The 21,275-nt window shown below is 50.0% G+C and overlaps 1 protein-coding gene across 1 annotated transcript in view; it reads left to right on the forward strand.

The window, feature by feature from the left end:
- MED12L (mediator complex subunit 12L) overlaps window positions 1-21,275 on the forward strand; it is a 124,702-nt gene continuing 103,427 nt past the window's right edge. The window contains 10 exon segments of the mRNA XM_054385766.1: window positions 1-99; window positions 6,954-7,058; window positions 8,523-8,736; window positions 14,588-14,751; window positions 15,229-15,237; window positions 16,223-16,333; window positions 17,162-17,213; window positions 17,216-17,314; window positions 17,317-17,402; window positions 20,795-20,974. Of these exon segments, the coding sequence (XP_054241741.1) occupies window positions 1-99; window positions 6,954-7,058; window positions 8,523-8,736; window positions 14,588-14,751; window positions 15,229-15,237; window positions 16,223-16,333; window positions 17,162-17,213; window positions 17,216-17,314; window positions 17,317-17,402; window positions 20,795-20,974 (1,119 nt within the window).

The following is a 21,275-nucleotide window of genomic DNA, read 5'->3' on the forward strand; positions in this document are numbered from 1 at the left end:
ATGGCCGCTTTCGGGCTGCTCAGCTATGAGCACCGCCCGCTCAAGCGGCCGCGCCTGGGGCCGCCCGACGTCTGCCCTCAGGACCCGCGGCAGAAGGAGGTGAGACCGCCCCCGCTCCCCCGCCCGCGGCCAGCCGCCGCCCCCGGCCCGCTACCTTCCCCCGAAACTTTTGAGCGGAACCGCCCGCTGACTTGCATTTTCTGCGGCGAGCCGGGGGACGCCGGTCCCGCTCCCCCCGCACCGCGGCCTCGGTGTCCTGCCCGCGGCCCGGCCGGCACCGGGGCTCGTCCTGCGGACGGGAGGGGCGCGGGCCCGTAACGGGGGGTACGGGGAACAGGGGCCTGCGAGAGGCACGGACCTCTGCGGGGTATCCCCAGCTCATGAGTGGCACCCCCAGCTCATGGGAGGCAGGGGTCTGTGAGGGACGTCCCTGGCTCCCGATGGTTACAGCTGCCTGCCTTGAGGGGTATCCTTGGCACATGAGGGGCACGGGCTGCCCGGAGGGCGAAAGGTGCTGCCAGCTGGGGCGAGTGTGGTTCTGCTGAGCTGCCAACCCTCCTCCTGATCCTACAGCAGGGACCCGTGGTTGGAGGAATGGAAGGGCTGGAGGCTTTTGGAGGTGGGGAACTGTGTCTGCAAACCCAAGGTGAAGTGAGGAGGGCAGTAGCTTGCGTCAGGCTGTGTTGTCCCTACCCCAGCCCCTACCCCGACTTGCTGTTTGTTGGTGTTGGGGCCAAGCCCAAGTTCAGATGGATGCTGTGACATGGCTGGCTGCCATGTCCAGCAAAGCATGGGGCTGGTTGTAGGCTCTCCCTGGCCCATCTACCTAGCCTTGTTTCTGGACCTCTGGCCTTCAAGAGGCAGGTGGAAGAAGCCCTTGGTTGGGTTTTGTGACTGGGATGTCCCCTAGCAAAGTCAAGGGGTCACTCTGAGCTTTGCCTTGTGTGCTGGGTTGTGGTTTGTACAGACACCCCTGCCTCTTGTGTGGTTTGCCTGGGGTGTCCTTCTGGTGCTCCTGGATGTCTTCTGTCCTCCTGAATTTGATGCATGTAGAAGTCATCAGTCTGTTGTATCTAGAGAATGAGCTCCAGTTAAACAGAGTGAGTGCAGCAGGGCAGCCATGCAGCGTTCTTTGTGCTTCGCTGTCTTCCTGTGAGGCTTTCAGAAGGGAGACTAGCTAAGGGAGACTAACTTAGCTGTGTAAGAGGTTATCATCTGTTTCCTGTAGTCTAACAAGCCCTCATCAGAGGGGCTGTTGGTCAGTGCTGGTTGAGAGGGGCTTGGGCAACACACAGTACAGGATGTGGGTTCAAGTCTGTTACTGATCTTTTGAGATGGACCTCACTTTTTTGGCCCCTATGATCTTTCTGTCTTGCCACCCTTATGCTGCTACACATCGTGCTGACAAACTTTGCTGATTTTGGTAGCTAGGAAGCCTCCCTAAGGTGTGTTTATGTGTGACCATGACCAGGCTTGCAGAACTGCATCTCAGCTCAGCTGTGGTACTGCATGGAGGGGAATTTTCAGCTCTGGACTGTGGAATATTTTCAGTTGGGTGGTGGATTGATTCTGGATTGATTCTTGTGGACACATTCCTAAGTGTGCAGGCAGCTTCAATAAGAACAGAAGTGGCCATTGCCCAGGTGGTTCATGTTTATGTTTCCTGGCTGCATGAGTAGAAAATGATTGCAACAGTCTTGGTGTTATTTGTCATAAGGTGATTGATTGGAATGAGGCATGGAAAAGGTCTTCCTTCCATGTGTGTGCAGGTAGTGATGGTGTGTGCTGCATGGGGCCCTTACAGGTCACAGTCTGTGTCCTTCCACTCTGTGGGCTGGTGAAGTCTGGCTGTTGTTTGGAAAAGGAGACAAATGTGGAGTTGTAGATCCTAGCAGAAGTAGGAATGGGCTGCCTGGAGATGCTGATCTTGCCAGCTGCTGCCTTGTGCCTTTCTAAATTCCCTCTGTTGTAGGCTCTCCCCAGACCTAGCACCACCAGGGACCCTGGGCTCTCATGCTCCAGAGCCCATCACCTGAGCATCAGGTGGAAATCTCCATCCTTAGCAAGGTCCCTTGAGAAAAGCTGGCAGTAAGGCTTAGCCCGGAGGGCATGTGCAGTGCTCCCTGCATAAATGGGGGTGGTGGAAGAGAAGCCTTCACGTGGCACAGCACATGGCTTGTGCCTGAATGCAGCTGCCCTCTGGGGTTGTTTTTAACACCTGCTACTGCTCTGGGAAACACCAGAAGGAGTTAGCTTTCCTTCTCTTTCTGTGGTGTCTTTCCTTTGAACATTGAACACATCTTTCCTTTGCACACATCTTCCCTGTGTTATTACCAACACCTGCTGCTGAGTGTAGAGCAGAAGCAAGGTTTGGAAACCCTGCCCTGGCACGAGCAGCTGAGGGCAGGTGCTAGAATCAACTCCTTTCTAACACTTCCTGTGTGCTAAATTGTTATGGTCTCCCTAAAGTGGGTGAAATACAATGCAGATTGTGTTTATTACAACCAAAGACATCACCACTTAGTGTGGGCCAGATTCTGATGACTGTACTCATCAGCAATGCTTTCAACTTAGTTGAATTCAGTTTCAAGGCACAATCGACATCACTTTACATAGACAGAAGGAATTCCATTGCCTTCTTCACACATAGTGCACTGAGTTTGACCCTTCCAAGGCTCAATACTCCAGCATCTACCTCACCAGCAGCCCAGGCTCCCTCCTCACTCATAGGGTGAGTAAAGTGGTTGAAACTTCCACCAGAGAGGCCTCTCCACGATTACCCCATTTTGGGAGCCTTTCTGGGCCCTGGTGCCTAACAGTGCATTGTCTTCTTAGTCTTGGGTGAAATTTGCTGCTGCCTGTGGCTGGCTGTTGGCTCGTCCTTGTGACTTCTGAGCTGTTGGTTTGCAGTGTGTGATGCTCCTCTAAGTACTGTTGCTCCTCTTCATCATGAAATGTAAGTTGTTTAGTTATCTGTCACTAGCACAGTGCTTTGTGCTGTCTCTTCTAGGGAGTTATGTTTTGATCTTGTTGTCCAAACCAAGCCAAACATTCAGTAGTGGAAGGTGACCACGAGTGGAAGGTTTCTTCTGCAGCAGCTGCACCATATATAGAGGTCCTGGATCTTCCTGCAGCAGGTTTAGGTCTCCAGGCTAATGCTGTGGTTGTCCCACACTGCTGGAAGTAGATGCCCTGTTGTAGAAAAGAGACATGGAGCAAAAGATGAAGGATGTGAGAGGATCTAAAAGTAATGGCTGGTTAAAAAGATCCCTTTGATTTCATGAGTTTAGCATGGACTTATTTTAAATTTCTCTTCTGAAGGAAGATTTTGAGGTCAGGGAGGAAGAGAATGCCTTTCAAATAAATATGTCTTGGTTTTGATTGTCAGTGCTGGTAGAGCTCTGTATGCTGTCTCTTTGCCCAATTCAGATGTCAGAGTCAACTGGCCAGCGCCGAAACCTTTGTGCATCATTTGCTTTCTCCTTTTCTCTTGCTGCTGCAGTAAGCAAGTGCAATGGTATTGATAGGAAGCAGAACACTTAAGTTGAAGGAGCTTGTTCCTGTTCATTCAAAGCAAGTTAATATGGAGTGATACAGTCCAGGCCACCCAACAAAAAACATCTTGATGCTTGATCCTAGCAGCTGGTTCGTTTGTTCTTGGTCTAGTTGGAGAGCCCTGACTGCAGCTGGCTGGGTGAAGCTGGCCTGCTCTGGCCATGCTGTGCAAAGTCAAGCTGTGGTGGGGTGAAGAAGAGTTTGGAGGCTTCAGCTGTGGTCCACCCTCTTGCAGAGCTGATGTTGTTCAGCCCCTGTAAACACTGGCCTGGGCTTACTGGCCTGCCTCTCTCTCTGAAATCCCTCAGTACAGGTTGTGCTCACAGACAGAGTGCTGCAGGCACATCCATGAGTCTTGAGCCTCCCACATGAAACAATTAACGTTGCCTGAAATACAGCTTGGGCCTCAATGTTCATTTGGCTATTTAAAACTGCAGAAAGGTTTCAAGGCTGAACTGGGCTCACCTGGGACCCTGGCTGACATTTGGAGAGGAAGCTGACATCCCCGTGGGAGCCTGAGGGATGCAGCGTGGTGCGGGCTGAGTACATCATTTAGTGACAGCAGCCTGTGGTGCTCCAGAGGGCTTGCAAACCACCAAGAGAAGCAGACCTACCCCGTGTCCATTCCATATTGTACAGCTCCAGAGGGCTTGCAAACCACCAAGAGAAGCAGACCTACCCCGTGTCCATTCCATATTGTACAGCTCCAGAGGGCTTGCAAACCACCAAGAGAAGCAGACCTACCCCATGTCCATTCCATATTGTACAGCTGCCCTGTGCTGGTGTTCCCTCTGCTAGGGGACACTCTGCTCTTAGACACTGACCCTGAGCTGTTAGTCATTTTTCCAATGCAAGCAAAGAACTGTAAGGGAGTGGAATTACTAAGTCACAATGTGGAGGCAAAGATAACCTGACTTGAGGCAAAGATAACCTGACTTCTGGCAAATAAGCACAGAAGTTAAATCTCTGAAAAGTTTCACTGTGCTGTTACTTGATACCTACTCTGAACTCAGGAGATTAAAAAAGTCTAGGAAGAACAGAAGTTTATCAAATGGTTTCTAAGGGCACTTCAAGAGGAAGCCTTAGCTGCCAAAGGAGGTCCAGGGGAGGGCCATGGAGGTGATCAGAGGACTGGAGAAACCTCCCCTATGGGGGGCAGGCTGAGAGAGTTGGGGCTGTTCAGCCTGGAGAAAAGAAGGCTCTGGGGAGACCTTAAGAGCGGCCTTCCAGTACTTGAAGGGGGCCTTCAAGAAAGCCAGGAAGAGACCTTTTACAAGGGCTTGTAATGATAGGATGAGAGGGGAATGTCTTTAAGCTTGAGGAGGGCAGATTTAGGCTGGATATTAGGTAGAAAGTCCTTACAGTGAGGGTAGCAAGACACTGGAACAGGTTGCCCAGGGTGGTTGTGGATGCCCCTTTTTCTTGGAGGTGTTCAGAGCTAGGTTGAATGAGGCCTTGAGCAACCTGTTCTAGTGGAAGATATCCATGCCCATGGCAGGGGAGTTGGAACTAGATGATCTTTATGGTCCCTTTCAACCCAAACCATTCTATGAATCTCTGTGGAGCTGGCGTGGGTGAGACGTTAAGGAGGGCTGCTGTGAACCCCCATTTCATTTTGCGTGTGGGGCTCACAGGTGACACCTCTTCATTTCTCACTGCTGTGTGGTTATGCAATCAGGCTGTGCTGTTCTGTGTTGAAAATCCCTGAACTGCTGCTGAAGGCAGGGAGAAATCTGAGCTCATAATGAGCCAGACAGAGCCACGGCACCGACGTGTTGTGGTGTCAGCCCTTGCGCCTCTCCTGCTCGCAGTCCTGCTAGACAGCAGGCACTCCTTGGTTGTTTTCAGCATAAGGATGTCTTAAACTCCAAGGCAGGAGTTTAAAGCTAACAGAACTGGGATCAGCCCTGGAAATGGCACTGACAGTAACGTGCATCTCCATCTGTTTGGCATTTACCTTTCTTTTATTTGCTGATCATCTCTGGGATCGCTTTCATCCCTGCTGTTATTTGTGTTCTCCAGGCTGTCTGGGGTGTAGTGTGGGTGGAGGAGTGTTCCAGCCCTTCTTGTTGATTTCATTTAAAATCCACAGGAGGCTTGCCAACTTCATAAACCCCAGAAAGCTTGGATTCCTTCTAAATCCATCACTTGTCTTGCTGTGTTCCTCCCAAACTTTGTGAAAATACTGAAAAGCTTAAGAGAAGAAACTGAGTGGAAGCTTCTGGGGGACTGCTTTTGGGGAGACACCTTGCCCCAAACTGATCGTTGAAGCCTGTCATGGGGAGGGGAGGGGTGGCATCACGTTCCCTTGACATCCTGTGGATGTTCAAAGTGCTTTGAGGGTGCCAGGTGAGTGCAGAGTGTTGTAACAGTGTGAGAGCTGAAATCCCCCTGCCCCCAACGACAGTGACCAGGCTAGCTCAGTCTGGAAGCAAATGAAAGCTGTATTAAAACCACAATCTCTGATGAAATGCAATGAACATGTACAAATAGACACTATTCACTACATTCACAAATATGTACAATCGACAGAAAAGCACAACCAAGCCCCCTTTGCTTCCCCCAAGGGGCCTCCCCCCCAAACCAGAAGGAATCCCCCCAGGCTCCCCTGGCAGAAGGCAGAGAGGCTGTTAGACTGAGCTTGTCAAAGTCAGTGTGTTATTTTCAGCCAGAAAAGAAGAAACAGCAGCCAGACAGAAGCCCAGCAAGCTGAGACTGCCTAACTCCCCAACCTTGTTTTGAGTAGAGATTCTTAAACATTTCTATCTCTCCAGTGGAAGTGTTTAGAATAATAATTATTTGGCTTTCTTACACCCAATAGTGACTTATTTCCATTCTTTCACTTTCTCTGCTTGAACTTTGTGAAGAGAGAGAGGCTGAAGGAGCTGGGACTGTTTAGCCTGCAGAAGAGGAGGCTCAGGGGAGACCTCCTTGCTGTCTACAATGACCTGAAGGGAGGTTGTAGCCAGGAGGGGATTGGTCTCTTCTCCCAGGCAACCAGCACCAGAACAAGAGGACACAGTCTCAAGCTGTGCCAGGGGAGGTTTAGGCTGGAGGTGAGGAGAAAGTTCTTCACAGAGAGAGTGGTTGGCCATTGGAATGTGCTGCCCAGGGAGGTGGTGGAGTCACCATCCCTGGAGGTGTTCAAGAGGGGGATTGGACATGGCACTTGGTGCCATGGTTTAGTAGTCATGACGTCTTGGGTGACAGGTTGGGCTTTGATCCTTGAGGTCTTTTCCAAGCTTATTGATTCTGTGATTCCATGAGAAATTAAAAAGACAGTCTTAAAACCCTCACAAGTGCGAGATACTTGGGCAAAACAGATCAGTTTGCATCTTAGAATGGTGAGACCTCTTCAACTGCCCTTTCATTATGTGCCCTTGAAACACTCTTTGCAGGATGAGCTCCCTGCAGTGAATGTAAAGCAAGGCTTCAGTACTCAGCCTGCCTTCTCCGGGGATGAGCGTGGATCTGCCAGGAACGTTGTCATCAATGCCTCCAAGGTAGGCCAAGCCTTCTCAGTCCCAGGCTCCCTGCTTGGAACCAGAACCAGGCTCCAGTGGTTCTTGATGCTTTGTTGTCTGGTTGGAAGCTTTGGTATCGAGGTTAATTCCAGAATCAATGTAAGAACGCTGAGCTGTGTTTCTGCTGCCTCCTGCCTTCAGTCTTCCTCCAAGAGCCAAAGATAACTAAGACTTCATTGTAGAAGAGCTCTCAGTTTGTGCTCCTGTTCTTTTCTTTGCTTCACTTACAAGGATATTTGGGAGTCCTTCCCTGGAAGTCCCTGCTGTTTGCACACCTCTAGCTTGCTTTGGTCTCCTCCTTGATCCATCAGACTGGGAGAAGTGGTCACTGTGGTCCAGATCTTTTGGAAATATATTCTGGGATTGTTTAGTGAATTTTAGTTTAGCTGTCCTGTGGTTTTGGGGTTTTTTTGTTTGTTTCTTAGAGAGTCAAAGAAGTGTGGGATACAAAGAGAGCCATAGAAAGCACTAAAATGTTAGTCACTATCCTCCCAATTGAAACTAACAGCTCTTTAGAAGAAAAACAAAATCCAGCCTCTTTTTCTTTGAGGGAGCTGTCCAGATTCATGTACTATTTTATATTTTATTTTTATTTTTACTTTTAAATTTTTTAATTTTTATTTTATGTTTATTTTTTGTTTTTAATTTTATTTTTATTTTAATTTATTTTATTTTAATTTATTTTTAATTTTTATTTTATTTTATGTTAGGAAAGTGGGAAGAAATGGCTTTGAAGAAGGATTTTAGCCAGAAACTTATAAAAATGTTTTCAGACAAAGAGATTTTTCTGCTGTTTGACTTCTAAAATCTCTACCTTATTGGACTGTGCCCTTGTGACCAAGAGAGCCAATCCTGGGGTGCATCAAGAAAAGTGTGGCCAGCAGGGCTAGGGAGGTTCTGCTCCCCCTCTGCTCTGTCCTGCTGAGACCACACCTGGAGTACTGTGTCCAGTTATGGGCTCCTCAGTTCAAGAGAGACAGAGACCTGCTGGAGAGAGTCCAGTGGAGGCTATGAGGATGCTTAGGGGACTTGAGCATCTCCCTGTGAAGAGAGACTGAGAGCCCTGGGGCTGTTTAGTGTGGAGAAGAGAAGACTGAGAGGGGATCTGATCAATGCCTATCAATAGCTGAGGGGTGGGTGTCAAGTGGAGGGGGCCAGGCTCTTTGGTGTGTATGGGAGGGCTATTGTCTGTGTTCCCAGTGACCCATCCTGAGTGGCAGCTGGAGGGGGCCTGGTTGCCTTTCTGACCTTCTACAGTGGCCATGCCAAAGGGTGCTTGGGTGCTTAGCATCATCTCCTGGCTGCAGGGAATTAAGTGAAACCTTACCAGACTGCTAACCTGGACTGGAGTGATGACTGAACCTCTTCAGGCCCTTTGTGCTTTATGTATGGTAGCTCCTTACAGGGTTCTCAGATGTTTTGCCTTTTTTTTCCCCGCACCAGGGTGGTTCTTACTTCAGCAGCATACTGGCAGAAAAGCTCAAGCTCAACACTTCCCAGGACACAGGAAGGAAGAAACCACAAGTAAATGCCAAAGACAACTACTGGCTGGTTACTGCTCAGTCTCAGAGTGCCATTCACAACTGGTTCATGGATTTAGCAGGAAGTAAACCACTGACTCTCTTAGCCAAAAAGATACCAAAATGCTCCTGCCTCTGTGTCTTGGGGACGGGATTGTACTGAACTGGGCTGTAAGAATGGAGCAGTGCTTGTGAATGTGCTGGATGTGGAGGTTTTCCTCCCCCTCTACTCTGCCCTGGTGAGACCTCACCTGGAATATTGCATCCAGTTTTGGGCTCCCCAGTTCAAGAGGGACAGGGATCTGCTGGAGAGAGTCGAAGGGAGGGCTACAAGGATGCTGAAGGGACTGGAGTCTGGAGAGGAGAAGGCTGAGAGGGGATCTGATCAATATCTATCAATAGCTGAGGGCTGGGGGTCAGGAGGGAGGGGACAGGGACAGGCTCTGCTCAGTTGCACCCTGGGATAGGACAAGGGGCAGTGGATAGAAACTGCAGCACAGGAGGTTCCACCTCAGCATGAGGAGGAACTTCTTCACTGTGAGGGTCCCAGAGCACTGGAACAGGCTGCCCAGAGAGGTTGTGGAGTCTCCTTCTGTGGAGACTGTCAAGATCCATCTGGATGTGTTCCTGTGTGACCTGTGCTGGATTCTCTGGTCCTGCTCTGGCATGGGGGGTCAGACTTGATGATCTTTGAAGGTCCCTTCCAACCCCTGACATCCTGTGAGCTGTGCTGGGGGCAGGTGTTGCTGTGCAGTGTGTTCCCTCTCTGCAAGGAGGGTACCTGGGCAAAGGGACACTTCTGATCTAGGTGGTAAGAAGTTCCTTTGAACAACTGTATTTCAGCTCAGTTGTGGTTATCTTGTTGACAGGCAGATTCTCTGCCTTCATCCTGCTTTTCTCAAGCAAAGCAACAGAAATTCTTGTGTCTGGCAGGGAGATAATTGGCTGGGAAGCCAATGCATTCTTAAAAGAACCTGCCTGCTTACTCCAAGCCTTTTGCATCTTCTTCACATTTGAATTTGTATTGATCTTTGTGAAATGGTCTCATTAGCTGCATTCTGCTTGGAGTTTCCAGCAAAGGAGAAGAATTCTGTGCTGCTTTGTTGCAGCCTTCGTGTAACTGGAAGAGGCAGTTCCCTGCTACCTTTCTGGACACTGCATGCTCCTAAGGACAGGAGTAAAGAGAATTGTGAAGTGGCCATTAGAACTCACCCAAGGTGGCAGCTTGAACAGAGTGACAAAGGTACTGTTATCTCTGCCTTTCTTTCCTGAAGTGCTGTGTACAAGCAGCTAACCTTGCAGCATCTGGGAGTTATTCTGAGTGTAAATTAAACTGACACAGAGAATTCTTCTTCCAAGACTCTTGAGCATAAATGGATCAAAGCAACAGAAGGTACAAGTTTCACCAGTTTTTGGTCTGTTGCTATGCAGCTGGTGAGGAATAGGTGCTGCTTTACCACCAGGAGACAAAAAAAAAAAACCAAAACCAGGAGATTTGCTGTGGCAACCTTGCTGAGTGCTAGAGAGATTTCTTTTGTTACTGAATATGACAAGAAAACTCCCTAAGACCAAGGAGGTGTTAGGAAGCAGGCATCTCTTTATTGCAGTGCTGGACACATAGGGGATCCTTCCACCTCAGTGTGCCAAAGCCAGTAAAATTCAGAGAATATTTGCTTCCATCTCATACATAATCATCATCCTTTTTAGAAGTGATTAGCATATTCCTGTTAGGTCATGGAATTCATTACATATGTAAATCTCCTGCATGCTCATTATATGCTGCTGCGGGGGGGAGGGGGGGGTCCCTTGGTGGTCATTTGGGGCATCCATCCTCTTCCTCCCAATGGCCTTTAGCTGAACAAATTCTCTGTGCATGCTCTCTGGCTGTCTGATATGGTTGATGAGACAGACTGGCTCAGAGTCAGCCTAAACCTGTTGGCTCCTCTTAACTTTTCTCAAGCCTAGAGTTACAATTTCTTGTGGTTTACAGAATCACAGACTGTTAGGGCTTGAAGGGACCTCAAAAGCTCATCCAGTCCAACCCTCTGCCAGAGCAGGAGCACTTAGAGCAGATCCACAGGAACACATCCAGGGGGTTTTGAATATCACCAGAGAGGGAGACTCCACAACCCCCCTGGGCAGCCTGTACCAGACTTGTCACCCTCACAGAAAAAAAAAAAATGTTTTCCTCCTGTTTCCATGGAACTTCCTATGCCTCAGCTTCCACCACTGCCCCTTGTGCTGTCATTGGGCATCACCCAGCCTCTGGGCACTCCCCCTGCACATTTTTATCAACATGAATGAGGTCACCTCTCAGGTTCCTTTTCTCCAAGCTCTGGAGCCCTCAGCTCCCTCAGTCTCTTCTCACAAGGGAGATGTTCCACTGCCTTCAGCATCTTTGTGGCTCTGCACTGGACTCTTTCAAGCAGTTCCCTGAGGTCCTTCTTGAACTGAGGGGCCCAAAACTGAACACAATATTCCAGATGCAGCCTTATCAGAGTAGAGGGGAAGGAGAACCTCTCTGGACCTACTAACCACAGCCCTTCTAATCCACCCCAGAATGGCATTGACCTTCTTGGCCACAAGAGCACATTGTTTACACAGCTAATGATTCTTAGTTTACACACTAGATACATTCTGTGAGGATGACACCTTCCTAAACGTTGCACTTTCATTAGTTAAGCTTTTTGTTCAGAATAACTAGGTCTAGAAATGTGCTGACAACAGTAAATAAGCAGGTTAAGAACAGGAAACTGACTCTGTGGAGTCCCCAGACAGGGGAAGGGGTCAGTGCTTTCCTCACTGACCACTGAAGAGCATTCCAGGAAGGGGTCAGCATTCGTCTACATCCCTCTCCAGCACTTGGTGAGGGACTTTTGAGGGTGTCAGGGAGTGACAGGACTGGGGGGGAATGGAGCAAAACCAGAAATGGGGAGATTCAGATTGGATGTTAGGAAGAAATTCTTCCCCATGAGGGTGGTGAGAGACTGGCAGAGGTTGCCCAGGGAGGTGGTGGAAGCCTCATCCCTGGAGGTTTTTGCAGCCAGGTTGGATGTGGCTGTGAGCAACCTGCTGTGGTGTGAGGTGTCCCTGCCCATGGCAGGGGGGTTGGGACTGGCTGATCCCTGAGGTCCCTTCCAACCCTGACAACTCTGTGATTCTATAATGTCTAACCTAAAACTCCCCTGGCACAGCTCTCTATTTCCACTTGTTCTGTCACTTGCTCCTTGGGAGAACAGACCTTAGTCCAGGCTCCTTTCAGGGAGCTGTAGAGAGTGGGAGGGTCTCCTGACAGCCTCCTTTCTCCAGGCTGAAAGGCACCTGGTCCCTCAGTGTTGCCCTTCCGTGGACCTGCTCCAGGACCTCAATGTCCCTCTTGAAGTGAGGAACCCAAAACTGAGCCCAGTACTCAAGATGTGGCTTCACCAATGCCCAGTAGAGGAGGACAATCACTGCTCTCTCTCTCTCTTTCAGTTGAACCTCTGCTGAAAACCTTGATAGCTCTCCATTTTCCCAGGGGTTCTGATGATCATCTTCCAGGAATGTTTCTGCAGTTTGGATTACCTTGGGCTGCGTCAAGAGGTCTGCAAACATCTCTGAGCAGGGGAAGGATGCTCCTGGTGACACCTGGGGGGAGTGTGGGGCTGTGTCTCTGTTTTGTCACCTCCCTTAGTCCATGTTGTTGTGGGTGCCCAAGCAGGCTCCTTGGGTGGGGATGAGCAGGTGGTGTGAGGCAGAGTAGAGGATCACAGGATGTTAGGGGTTGGAAGGGACCCAAGGAGATCATCAACTCCAACCCCCGTGCCAGAGCAGGACCATACAATCTAGGTCAGGTCACACAGAAACACATCCAGGCTGCCACATGAAATGAGTTTGAAGTAGTGGATTGGGAATTGGTTTTTTTCCAAAAGTGAGCCACTGTTTGAAGTCAATGCAGTTAAACTGCTCCATGGAAGCACCAAAATTCTCTAGCTTCACACAGAAATGTCAGTGGGTTTGGCTGGGGAAGCATTCCACATGCAGCCTGGGTGTGCTGCCAGAGCTGCCAGTTACAGATGCAAAGGCAGGAACATGCTAGCTGCAGTCTGAGGTGGGCAGCAAGCAGTGAAAATAGTTGTTTGAGAGTGGTGGTTCCTGTGACTCTGGCAGTAAGCAGGTGAAGGTTGTCAGAGCAACTGCATTATGTATTCAGAAAAGAGAGTGCTCCTCTGAAGTGTGCAGCGTGCTGATCACAGGATCACAGGGTGCTAGGGCTTGGAGGGGACCTCCAAAGATCATCAAGTCTGACCCCCCCTGCAGGACCATAGAATCCAGCACAGGTCACACAGGAACACATCCAGATGGGGCTTGAAAGGCTCCAGAGAAGGAGACTCCACAACCTCTCTGGGCAGCCTGTTCCAGTGCTCTGGGACCCTCCCAGTGAGGAAGTTCCTCCTCATGTGGAGGTGGAACCTCCTGTGCTGCAGTTTCTATCCATAGCCTCTTGTCCTATCCCAGGGTGCAGCTGAGCAGAGCCTGTCCCCTCCCTCTTGACCCCCAGCCCTCAGATATTGATAGACATTGATCAGATCCCCTCTCAGCCTTCTCCTCTCCAGACTAACCAGCCCCAGGGCTCTCAGCCTCTCCTCCCCAGGCAGTGCTCCAGTCCCTTCAGCATCCTTGCAGCCCTCCCTTGAACTCTCTCCAGCAGATCCCTGTCCCTCTTGAACTGGGGAGCCCAGAACTGGATGCAATATTCCAGGTGAGGTCTCACCAGGGCAGAGTAGAGGGAGAGGAGAACCTCCCTGGATCTGTTGGACACACTCCTCTTAATGCACCCCAGGATCCCATTGGCCTTCTTGGCCACCAGGGCACATTGCTGGGTGGCACACAGCTCTGGGTGAGGTTTTTCTCCAGGCACTGTTAATGCCTTCCTTACAGTCCCTCTTTTCCCAAAGCTTTCTTTACTTGGTCAAGCAAATGTACTTGATTCAGTAATTTTCCCCAAGTTGCACTAAAGAGAGAGAAAAGGTGATCATTTTTTAGCAGGGTTGTCTAGGTGGTGGATCAGTTTTCCTTATGGCCTCTGCTCTGCTGGTCACTCTGACCTAAGGAAGTGCTCCTGAGCTTTTGCATTCTCAGCAGAGTGGAAAAAAAATCTGGAGGAGTTGACTGTTCCAGAGGGGTTGTAAAAAGAAACAGTTTTCTGTCCCATTGCTTGTGCAGAGTCCTGCTGAGTTCTATGCTGGCTGTTTGGAAGGGGGAAGGAAGGGGGGAATAAAGGTGCAGGTGGAGGGAAGTCAGGAGGTGTTGTTTCTTGTCTCTGTTTCAAGGCTGTTTTGTGGGTGAATGCTGCAGTCTGCTGAAAGAGGCAGGGGATTCCCTCCAGGCATACCTTGTGCCAATGCTTTGTGTGTGTCACACTGAGCAGGCAGTGTCTGTGCCCTGGGAGCAGTGCACAGGAGAGGCACCTGAGGAGCCCTCTAAGGCTGATGGTGGCACTGCCTCATGCACCTCTAGGTTAAGCTTTGGGAGGAGGATCTTTTGATGACCCCAGGCACTATATTACCTTTTGCCAGTGCTTTGTGTGTGTCACACTGACCTAGGAGGCTCTGTACTCTGTTTGGCAGTGTCTGTGCTTTGGGAGGAGGATTTTTGGTGACCCAGGCAGAACGTTACCTTGTTTTAGGCTGATGCCTAGGGAAATTTCCCCCAGATTGAGGAGAAAAGTGGTAGGATGTAAATAAATCACCACTGAATGCAAAAGAGAACCAGTGATAAGGTCTTTGTGTGTGTCACACTGAGCAGGCAGTGTCTGTGCTTTGGGAGCAGTGCACAGGAGAGGCACCTGAGAGGATCCCTTCTAAGGCTGATGGTGGCACTGCCTCATAGACCTCTGGGTTAAGCTTTGGGAGGAGGATTTTTTGGTGACCCCAGGCAGTATGTTTCAGTTCTTGCCACCAAAGGAGACTTCATCACCTGAAGTGTTCTAACTGCCAACTTATTTAGTAGAATGGACTCAGATTATAACTAAATTCCTTCGAGAGCAGCTGGTGAAGGTTGCAGAGTTCTACCACCTGACTGCCAGTCCAGGCAGCAGCTCTGTAGTGATGCCTCAAGAGATGGAACAAGCCCTGAAGCAGTGGGAATATAATGAAAAATTGTCCTTTTATGTTTCAGGTAGTGCTTCAATGAGTTCATGGACTTCAGTTATTTTTTGGGGTTTTTTTATGAGGTTACCATTCTTGGGAAGTTCATTTTTAGAATGCAGAGGTAGCTTTTGTCACAAGACTCACATGAATTGTCAATGCTGATGCACTGTGAAGATCTGCCAGCTGGAAAAGGTTTGGTTTGCTTGCTGTGCTTGATTGCAGCTGCAGCATGTGCTCAGTTCTATGTTATCCCAACTTTTAAGGGTGTTTTCAGTGGGTCAGGCTGAGGCCACTGTGGCACATGAAGCTTGGTGTGCTGGAGTGGTGGCCTGACTGCTCAGTTCCACCTGGCTCTAGCGCAGAAGAACTCTCTGGATCTTTCCACCCAAGGACAGAAATAGCAGAAGGGTTGCTGGGAGGGAGTCTGTCTGTCAGCAGTCAGGCAGGCAGCCTGCTGGGTTTGAGCTGCAGAGATCACTGGTGCTGGATAGGGCCAAGCTCTTTTGGGTGGTGCACAGTAATAAGACAGGGCACAATGGATACAAACTTCAACAGAGAAGGTTTCACCTCAACATGAGGAGAAACTTCTTTCCAGTGAGGGTGACAGAGCCCTGGAGCAGGCTGCCCAGGGGGGTTGTGGAGTCTCCTGTTTTGGAGACTTTCAAAACCCACCTGGATGCACTCCTCTCTGGACTACCCTGGGTGATCCTGCTCTGGCAGGGGGGTTGTACTCGATCTCTGGAGGTCCCTTCCAACCTCTAACACCTGTGATTCTGTGATGAAATTGCTTCCCTGTCCACAGGGCTGCCATGGTGCTGACTTGTTCCTGCAAGTGTAGTGGTGGTTGAATCACACAGAGTCACAGAAACATTCAGGTTGGAACAGACCCTCAGGATCACCAAGTCCAACCCAGAACCCTACTCTACAAGGCTCGCCCCTAAACCATAGCCCCAAGTACCACAGCCAAACCACCTTCAAACACAGCCAGGCTTGGGGACTCCACCACCTCCCTGGGCAGCACATTCCAGTGCCTGACCACTCTTGATGGGGAAAAAAAAAAAATCATCTTCGTAATGTCCAGTCTAAGCCTACCCAGTGGCAGCTTGAGGCCATTCCCTCTTGTTCTGTCACTAATTAGCTGTGAGCAGAGACCAGCAGCAGCCTCTCTGCAATGTCCTTTCAGGTACTGTAGACAGCAATGAGCTCTGCCCTCAGCCTCCTCTTTTCCACACTAACCATCCCCAGCTCCTTCAGTCTGTCTTCATCAGATTTATTCTCCAGGCCCTTCCCAGTTTCCTTGCCCTCCTCTGCCCTGGCTCCAGCACCTCCACATCTCTCTTGGATTGAGGTGCCCAAACCTGGACACAACACTTGAGGTGTGGCCTCCCCAGAGCTGAGGGTCCTGAGAGCTCTGTGCTGAGCTAAACTGACATGAAATAAAACTGGTAATCACTCACCATTAATATCTGCTGTCTTCTTTAAATCCTTTAAGGAAGGAATGCTGGAGAGACATGAATATTTAACATGGGTACTGGACATTCTGGAAAAAATCAGACCCACTGATGATGACCTTCTCAAGCTGTTGTTGCCACTGATGTTGCAGGTAACAGGCATGGGTTAAAGCCAGAATCCATAGCAGTGTGATTTGGGCATGTTAAATCATTTTAATGTTTGTGGTGGTGAAATCTATGTATTTAGGACATTTAGGGGAATGTATGGCATGGTGTATGTCTGGAATTTCTAAGCACCTTCAGAATGTTCATGTTTTGCTTGGCTCAGGAGAAGGATTCTGTTACTGTCAACTGGTCCTGGAGGGCAGATGAAATTTTTAAGAGACAGAAATCTAGATTTGCTTTTGTACCTAAGCATCATAGAATTGTCAGGGTTGGAAGGGACCTCAGGGATTATCCAGTCCCAACCTCCTGCCATGGGCAGGGACACCTCACACTACAGCAGGTTGCTCACAGCCACATCCAGCCTGGCTGCAAAAACCTCCAGGGATGAGGCTTCCACCACCTCCCTGGGCAGCCTGTGCCAGTGTCTCACCACCCTCATGGGGAAGAATTTCTTCCTCACATCCAATCTGAATCTCCCCACTTCTAGTTTTGCTCCATTCCCCCCAGTCCTATCACTCCCTGACACCCTCAAAAATCCCTCCCCAGCTTTCTTGTAGCCCCCTTCAGGTACTGGAATGCCACAATCAGGTCTCCTTGGAGCCTTCTCCTCTCCAGACTGCACAACCCCAACTCTCTCAGTCTGTCTCCATAGCAGAGCAGCTCCAGCCCTCTGCTCATCCCCATGGCCCTTCTCTGGACACCTTCCAGCACCTCCAGACCCTTGTGGAAGGGCAGACCCTTTCTAAGCTGTGCATGCTGAGGTGTCTGAAGGAGGTGACTGCCTGGGTTGTGAGCAGCCTTTCCCTCCCTGGCAGTACTCGGAGTTTGTTCCATCAGCCTACCTGTCCCGCTGCCTCGCCTGCTTCTGTGCCTGCTGCTGGGTGATGCCCCCAGCCTCCTGGCTGCACCCCCTTCTCATCTGATCCTTGGGCAGGTCACCCTGCCCTGGCAGCCGCCTGGCTCCTGGCCAGGAGCCCGGTTCAGCTGCCCTGCTCCGAGATCCTCTCCTGCCCTCAGCACCGGCCGCTGCTGTATGGACTCAGCTGTATGCTGCAGGGAGGCCACCGCTGCTGCTGCTGCTGCTGCTGCTGCTCTTTTTCTTGCCAGGTTTGGTTTTTTTTTTTTTTTTTTGGAGAACTGAGTGGTTTGGAGGGTGAAAAGGTGTGGAGTTGTGGTTTGAAGCGGTGGTAGTTTTAGGCTGTACCTTGATAATTTCCCACTGGTCTGGAACAGGAAGTAGTAGAATGGAAATGAGAGTGGTGAGAGCCTGGAATGGGTTGTCCAGGGAGGTGGATGGGGCCCCATCCCTGGAGGTGTTTAAGGCCAGGCTGGATGAGGCTCTGGCCAGCCTGATGTAGTGTGAGGTGTCCCTGCCCATGGCAGGGGGGTTGGAACTGGATGATCCTTGTGGTCCCTTCCAACCCTGACTGATTCTATGAAATAAATCACCATTGGGTGTGAAAAAGGAAAGCAATGGTCATTTCTAAACAATCCCATCGGACAGGTGTCTTCCATAAAAGTTAGTTTGTAGCCTAACTCTCTCTTTTCACTTCCTCCACTCTGGCTGGTGCTTCTGCTGGCTTTTGCTGACCTTGGCTGCGTTGCTGTGTTGTGGCTAAGTGCTAACAATCAACCCTCTGCTCTTTTCTCTTCTCTATGGTGTACAGGGGGGTAGGGAGCAGGGAGTGGGGAAGCTATTAGTAGCTCCCTGGTTTTGTTTGGTTTTTTGGTGCTGTTTATAAATTGTAAATACTGTAAATATTTTGTACATATTCATTGCATTTCATTTTAGATCATAGTTTTGTTGGTGAATACAGCTTCATTTGCTTCCAGCTGAGCTGGTCTGGCAATTTTACCTTGGGGGGTAATTTCAGCCCACCACAGAAGTGGTCCTGTGTCCATTAAAGGGTGAGAACCAGGTGGGTATGGGGGAAGCAGGAGGGTGGACTCTCTGTGCTGGCTGAGGAATGGGTGATGGAACCATCTGGAGAAGCTTGTGCTGTCCTTGTGTCTGTCAGCACCTCTGCTGTGGGAAGCAGAGACTTGGCTGCCAGGGCTGGCCAAGCCTCTGCTCTGTGGTGCAGAGCTGCTGGCTGCAGCAGTGCCCTCTGCATCTCATCACATCCTCGCTATCAGGGAACCCGCGTGGCTCTGCCAGGCCCTGACTGTCTGCAGAGTGTGGCTGGGCAGAAGGCAGCACCAGACTGACTCCCACCAGCCTTAACCTTTGAGTACTTCCTCACTTCTTCCAGCTTGTCCTGGGGCCACTGCAGGCCTCTTTGCTTTGCTGTTGTTAGAACTGGGGGTGCTTTTTGGTGGCCTCCCTGGGCTGCTGCAGTTGTGTGGCTGTGGAGCAGAGCAGGCTGCTCGCTGGGTCTCGTTGCTTGGCAATGGCCGAGTTGTCAAGAGAGTAATTACCTTCTAAAAAAAGACTTCTGTGATGAGCTGCAGTTGTTTGCCTGAGCACTGACCTGGTGAGACTTCCTCAAGCTCTCCTGCTGTTGTCTCTGCAGTTGTCTGTCTCTCGGGGTTGCACAGAGGTGTCCTGCGCTGGGACCAGGACTATGCTCTTGGGACCATAAAAATCACAGAATGGGGGAGGCTGCCAGGGACCCCACCACATCTACCCTACCACATCCACCCCACCACACTCAGGCAGTCAGCTAGAGCAGGTTCTCCAGCTGAATTTTTAGCATCTCTACCACCCCTTGGGCATCCTCTTCCAGGGCTGGATCCCCCCTACTAAAAGATCACTTTGCTGTGGCACACAGCTCCCCTCCAAAGCAAGGCTGCTGCTTTCCCACCATCCTCACAGTGCAAGAAGTCCAGAGCCTGGGGGCAGGCCAGGTTGTGTGCAGGGAAGGCTCAGTCCAAGGATTGGGTGTGGGAAAGGATCCACATCCCTCTCTGCACGAGTCAGGAGCTTGGATCCCATCTGGCTCTCAGCATGCTGTCACTTTTTCTCCTCTTGACCACGGGTCTGGGAACATTAGTGTTTGTCTCCATCCTGGGCTATGCTTGTGTACTCTGGCAGCCTTATAGCTTTTCTCTGCTGCAACACAGCTGCTCATCTTCTGCCCTTCTGGTGCCTCCAGGGTCTGTGTATCTGTGTTCTCTCTACTCTTTTTCTCTCCTCTCTCCTCTGCTACTAGAGGACAGCCTGGGTTTGGACAAGCTCCCTGTCTTTCCAGAGCAGCATTTCTTTAGGCAATGTTCTTGCTGAGGTGTTGCTTTGTAATCCAGATCTGGAGCTGGGGAGCTTCCCAAGGAGTAATCCAGCAGTCTGGAAAATGAACATCTGGAAAATGAATCAACTTCCATATTTTTAGGTGATATTTGAGTTGTGGCCCCCAAACACCAAAGAGTTCTGCTGTCACTCTCTGCAGTACCAAGTGCTGCAGGGTACTGAAGCACCTGCTGGCAAGCTGTTGTTTTGAAGCCTGTCAATGCAAAAATCTTTCTTTTGAAGTCAATCTGAAGTTCTTGGTGTATTTAAATGACTTCTGTGCTTTAACAGTGTTGATTGGAAGTGTCAGTTTTAATTTCTCAAATTGTAATTTTTCACATCCAGCTCTCTCTATAAGCTGAATACCAAAAAGAATCTTTTTGTTTGTTTCTTTGTTTGCTTGTTTTTTTTCTTCCAGAGCCCATTCCCATTCCACAGAAAGGGGCTGATTGAAATGAACCTTTGCTGATGTTCTTTGCTGGCCTTCTGAAAGTGATATAAATGGGAACTGAAGGCATAGATAGTGAAATAGTTGTTTAATGATGAAGGAGGAAAATAATACAGTAGGTCAAAGGATGTTGGGGTTGGAAGGGTCCTCTGAAGATCATTGAGTCCAACCCCCCTGCCAGAGCAGGCCCATAGAATCCAGCACAGGTCACACAGGAACACATCCAGGGGGTCTTGACAGTCTCCAGAGAAGGAGACTCCACAACCTCTCTGGGCAGCCTGTTCCAGTGCTCTGGGACCCTCCCAGTGAAGAAGTTCCTCCTCATGTGGAGGTGGAACCTCCTGTGCTGGAGTTTGCATCCATTGCCCCTTGTCCTATCCCAGGGCACAAGTGAGCAGAGCCTGTCCCTGTCCTTTCCTTCTTGAACCTCAGCTTATTGATAGACATTGATCAGATCCCCTCTCAGTCCTCTCCTCTCCAGACTAACCAGCCCCAGGGCTCTCAGCCTTTCCTCACAGGGCAGTGCTCCAGTCCCTTCCTCATCCTTGTAGCCCTCCCTTGGACTCTCTCAGGTAGCTCCCTGTCCCTCTTGGCCTGGGGCATTTCCTCAGATGGATGTTTTCAAGCAGTTGTGCCTAGACTTGTCTTTTAGTTTCTTTTGCTGCAGTAGTTAGACCAAAAGTGTTTCTGGTCTCATGGATTGTCTTGCTACAGGGACTATTTATCATGTGTGTTTAGAAAAGGAATCACTTCTCTTTTGTGCTGTTGCTTTGTAGACTGTAACTCTGTTGCCCAAGTGCCTTGGTGTGGAATTATTCCACCAATTTTCATTGAAGTTCGTAAGTTTCATTTCAGGTTCATAAGAACCTGAATCCAGGCTCACGTCTGGATTTACTTCATGTTGCTCCATCTGGTTTGCCAATGCCAGGGGGGAACTCAGCCTTTAATCAGCAGGTAAGCTTTGTCCCTTGCTCTGTATCCCAAGTAGCACAGAATCACAGTGTGCATTGGCTTGGAAGGGACCCTCAAAGGTCATCTTGTCCACCCCCCCTGTGGTAAGCAGGGACACCTCCAACTGAATCAGGTTGCTCAGGGCCACATCCAACCTGGCTTGGAACACTTCCAGGCTTGGAGCCTCCACAGCTTCTCTGGGCAACCAGTGGCAGTGTCTCACCACCCTCACAGGGAAGAATTTCTTCCTAATGTCTCCTTTGGGATCATGGAGGCTACAGCCAAGTTCAGCTCTTTCTGCAGG

This window comes from Indicator indicator, chromosome 13, assembly GCF_027791375.1.
Source record: "Indicator indicator isolate 239-I01 chromosome 13, UM_Iind_1.1, whole genome shotgun sequence".
Lineage (NCBI taxonomy): Eukaryota > Metazoa > Chordata > Aves > Piciformes > Indicatoridae > Indicator > Indicator indicator.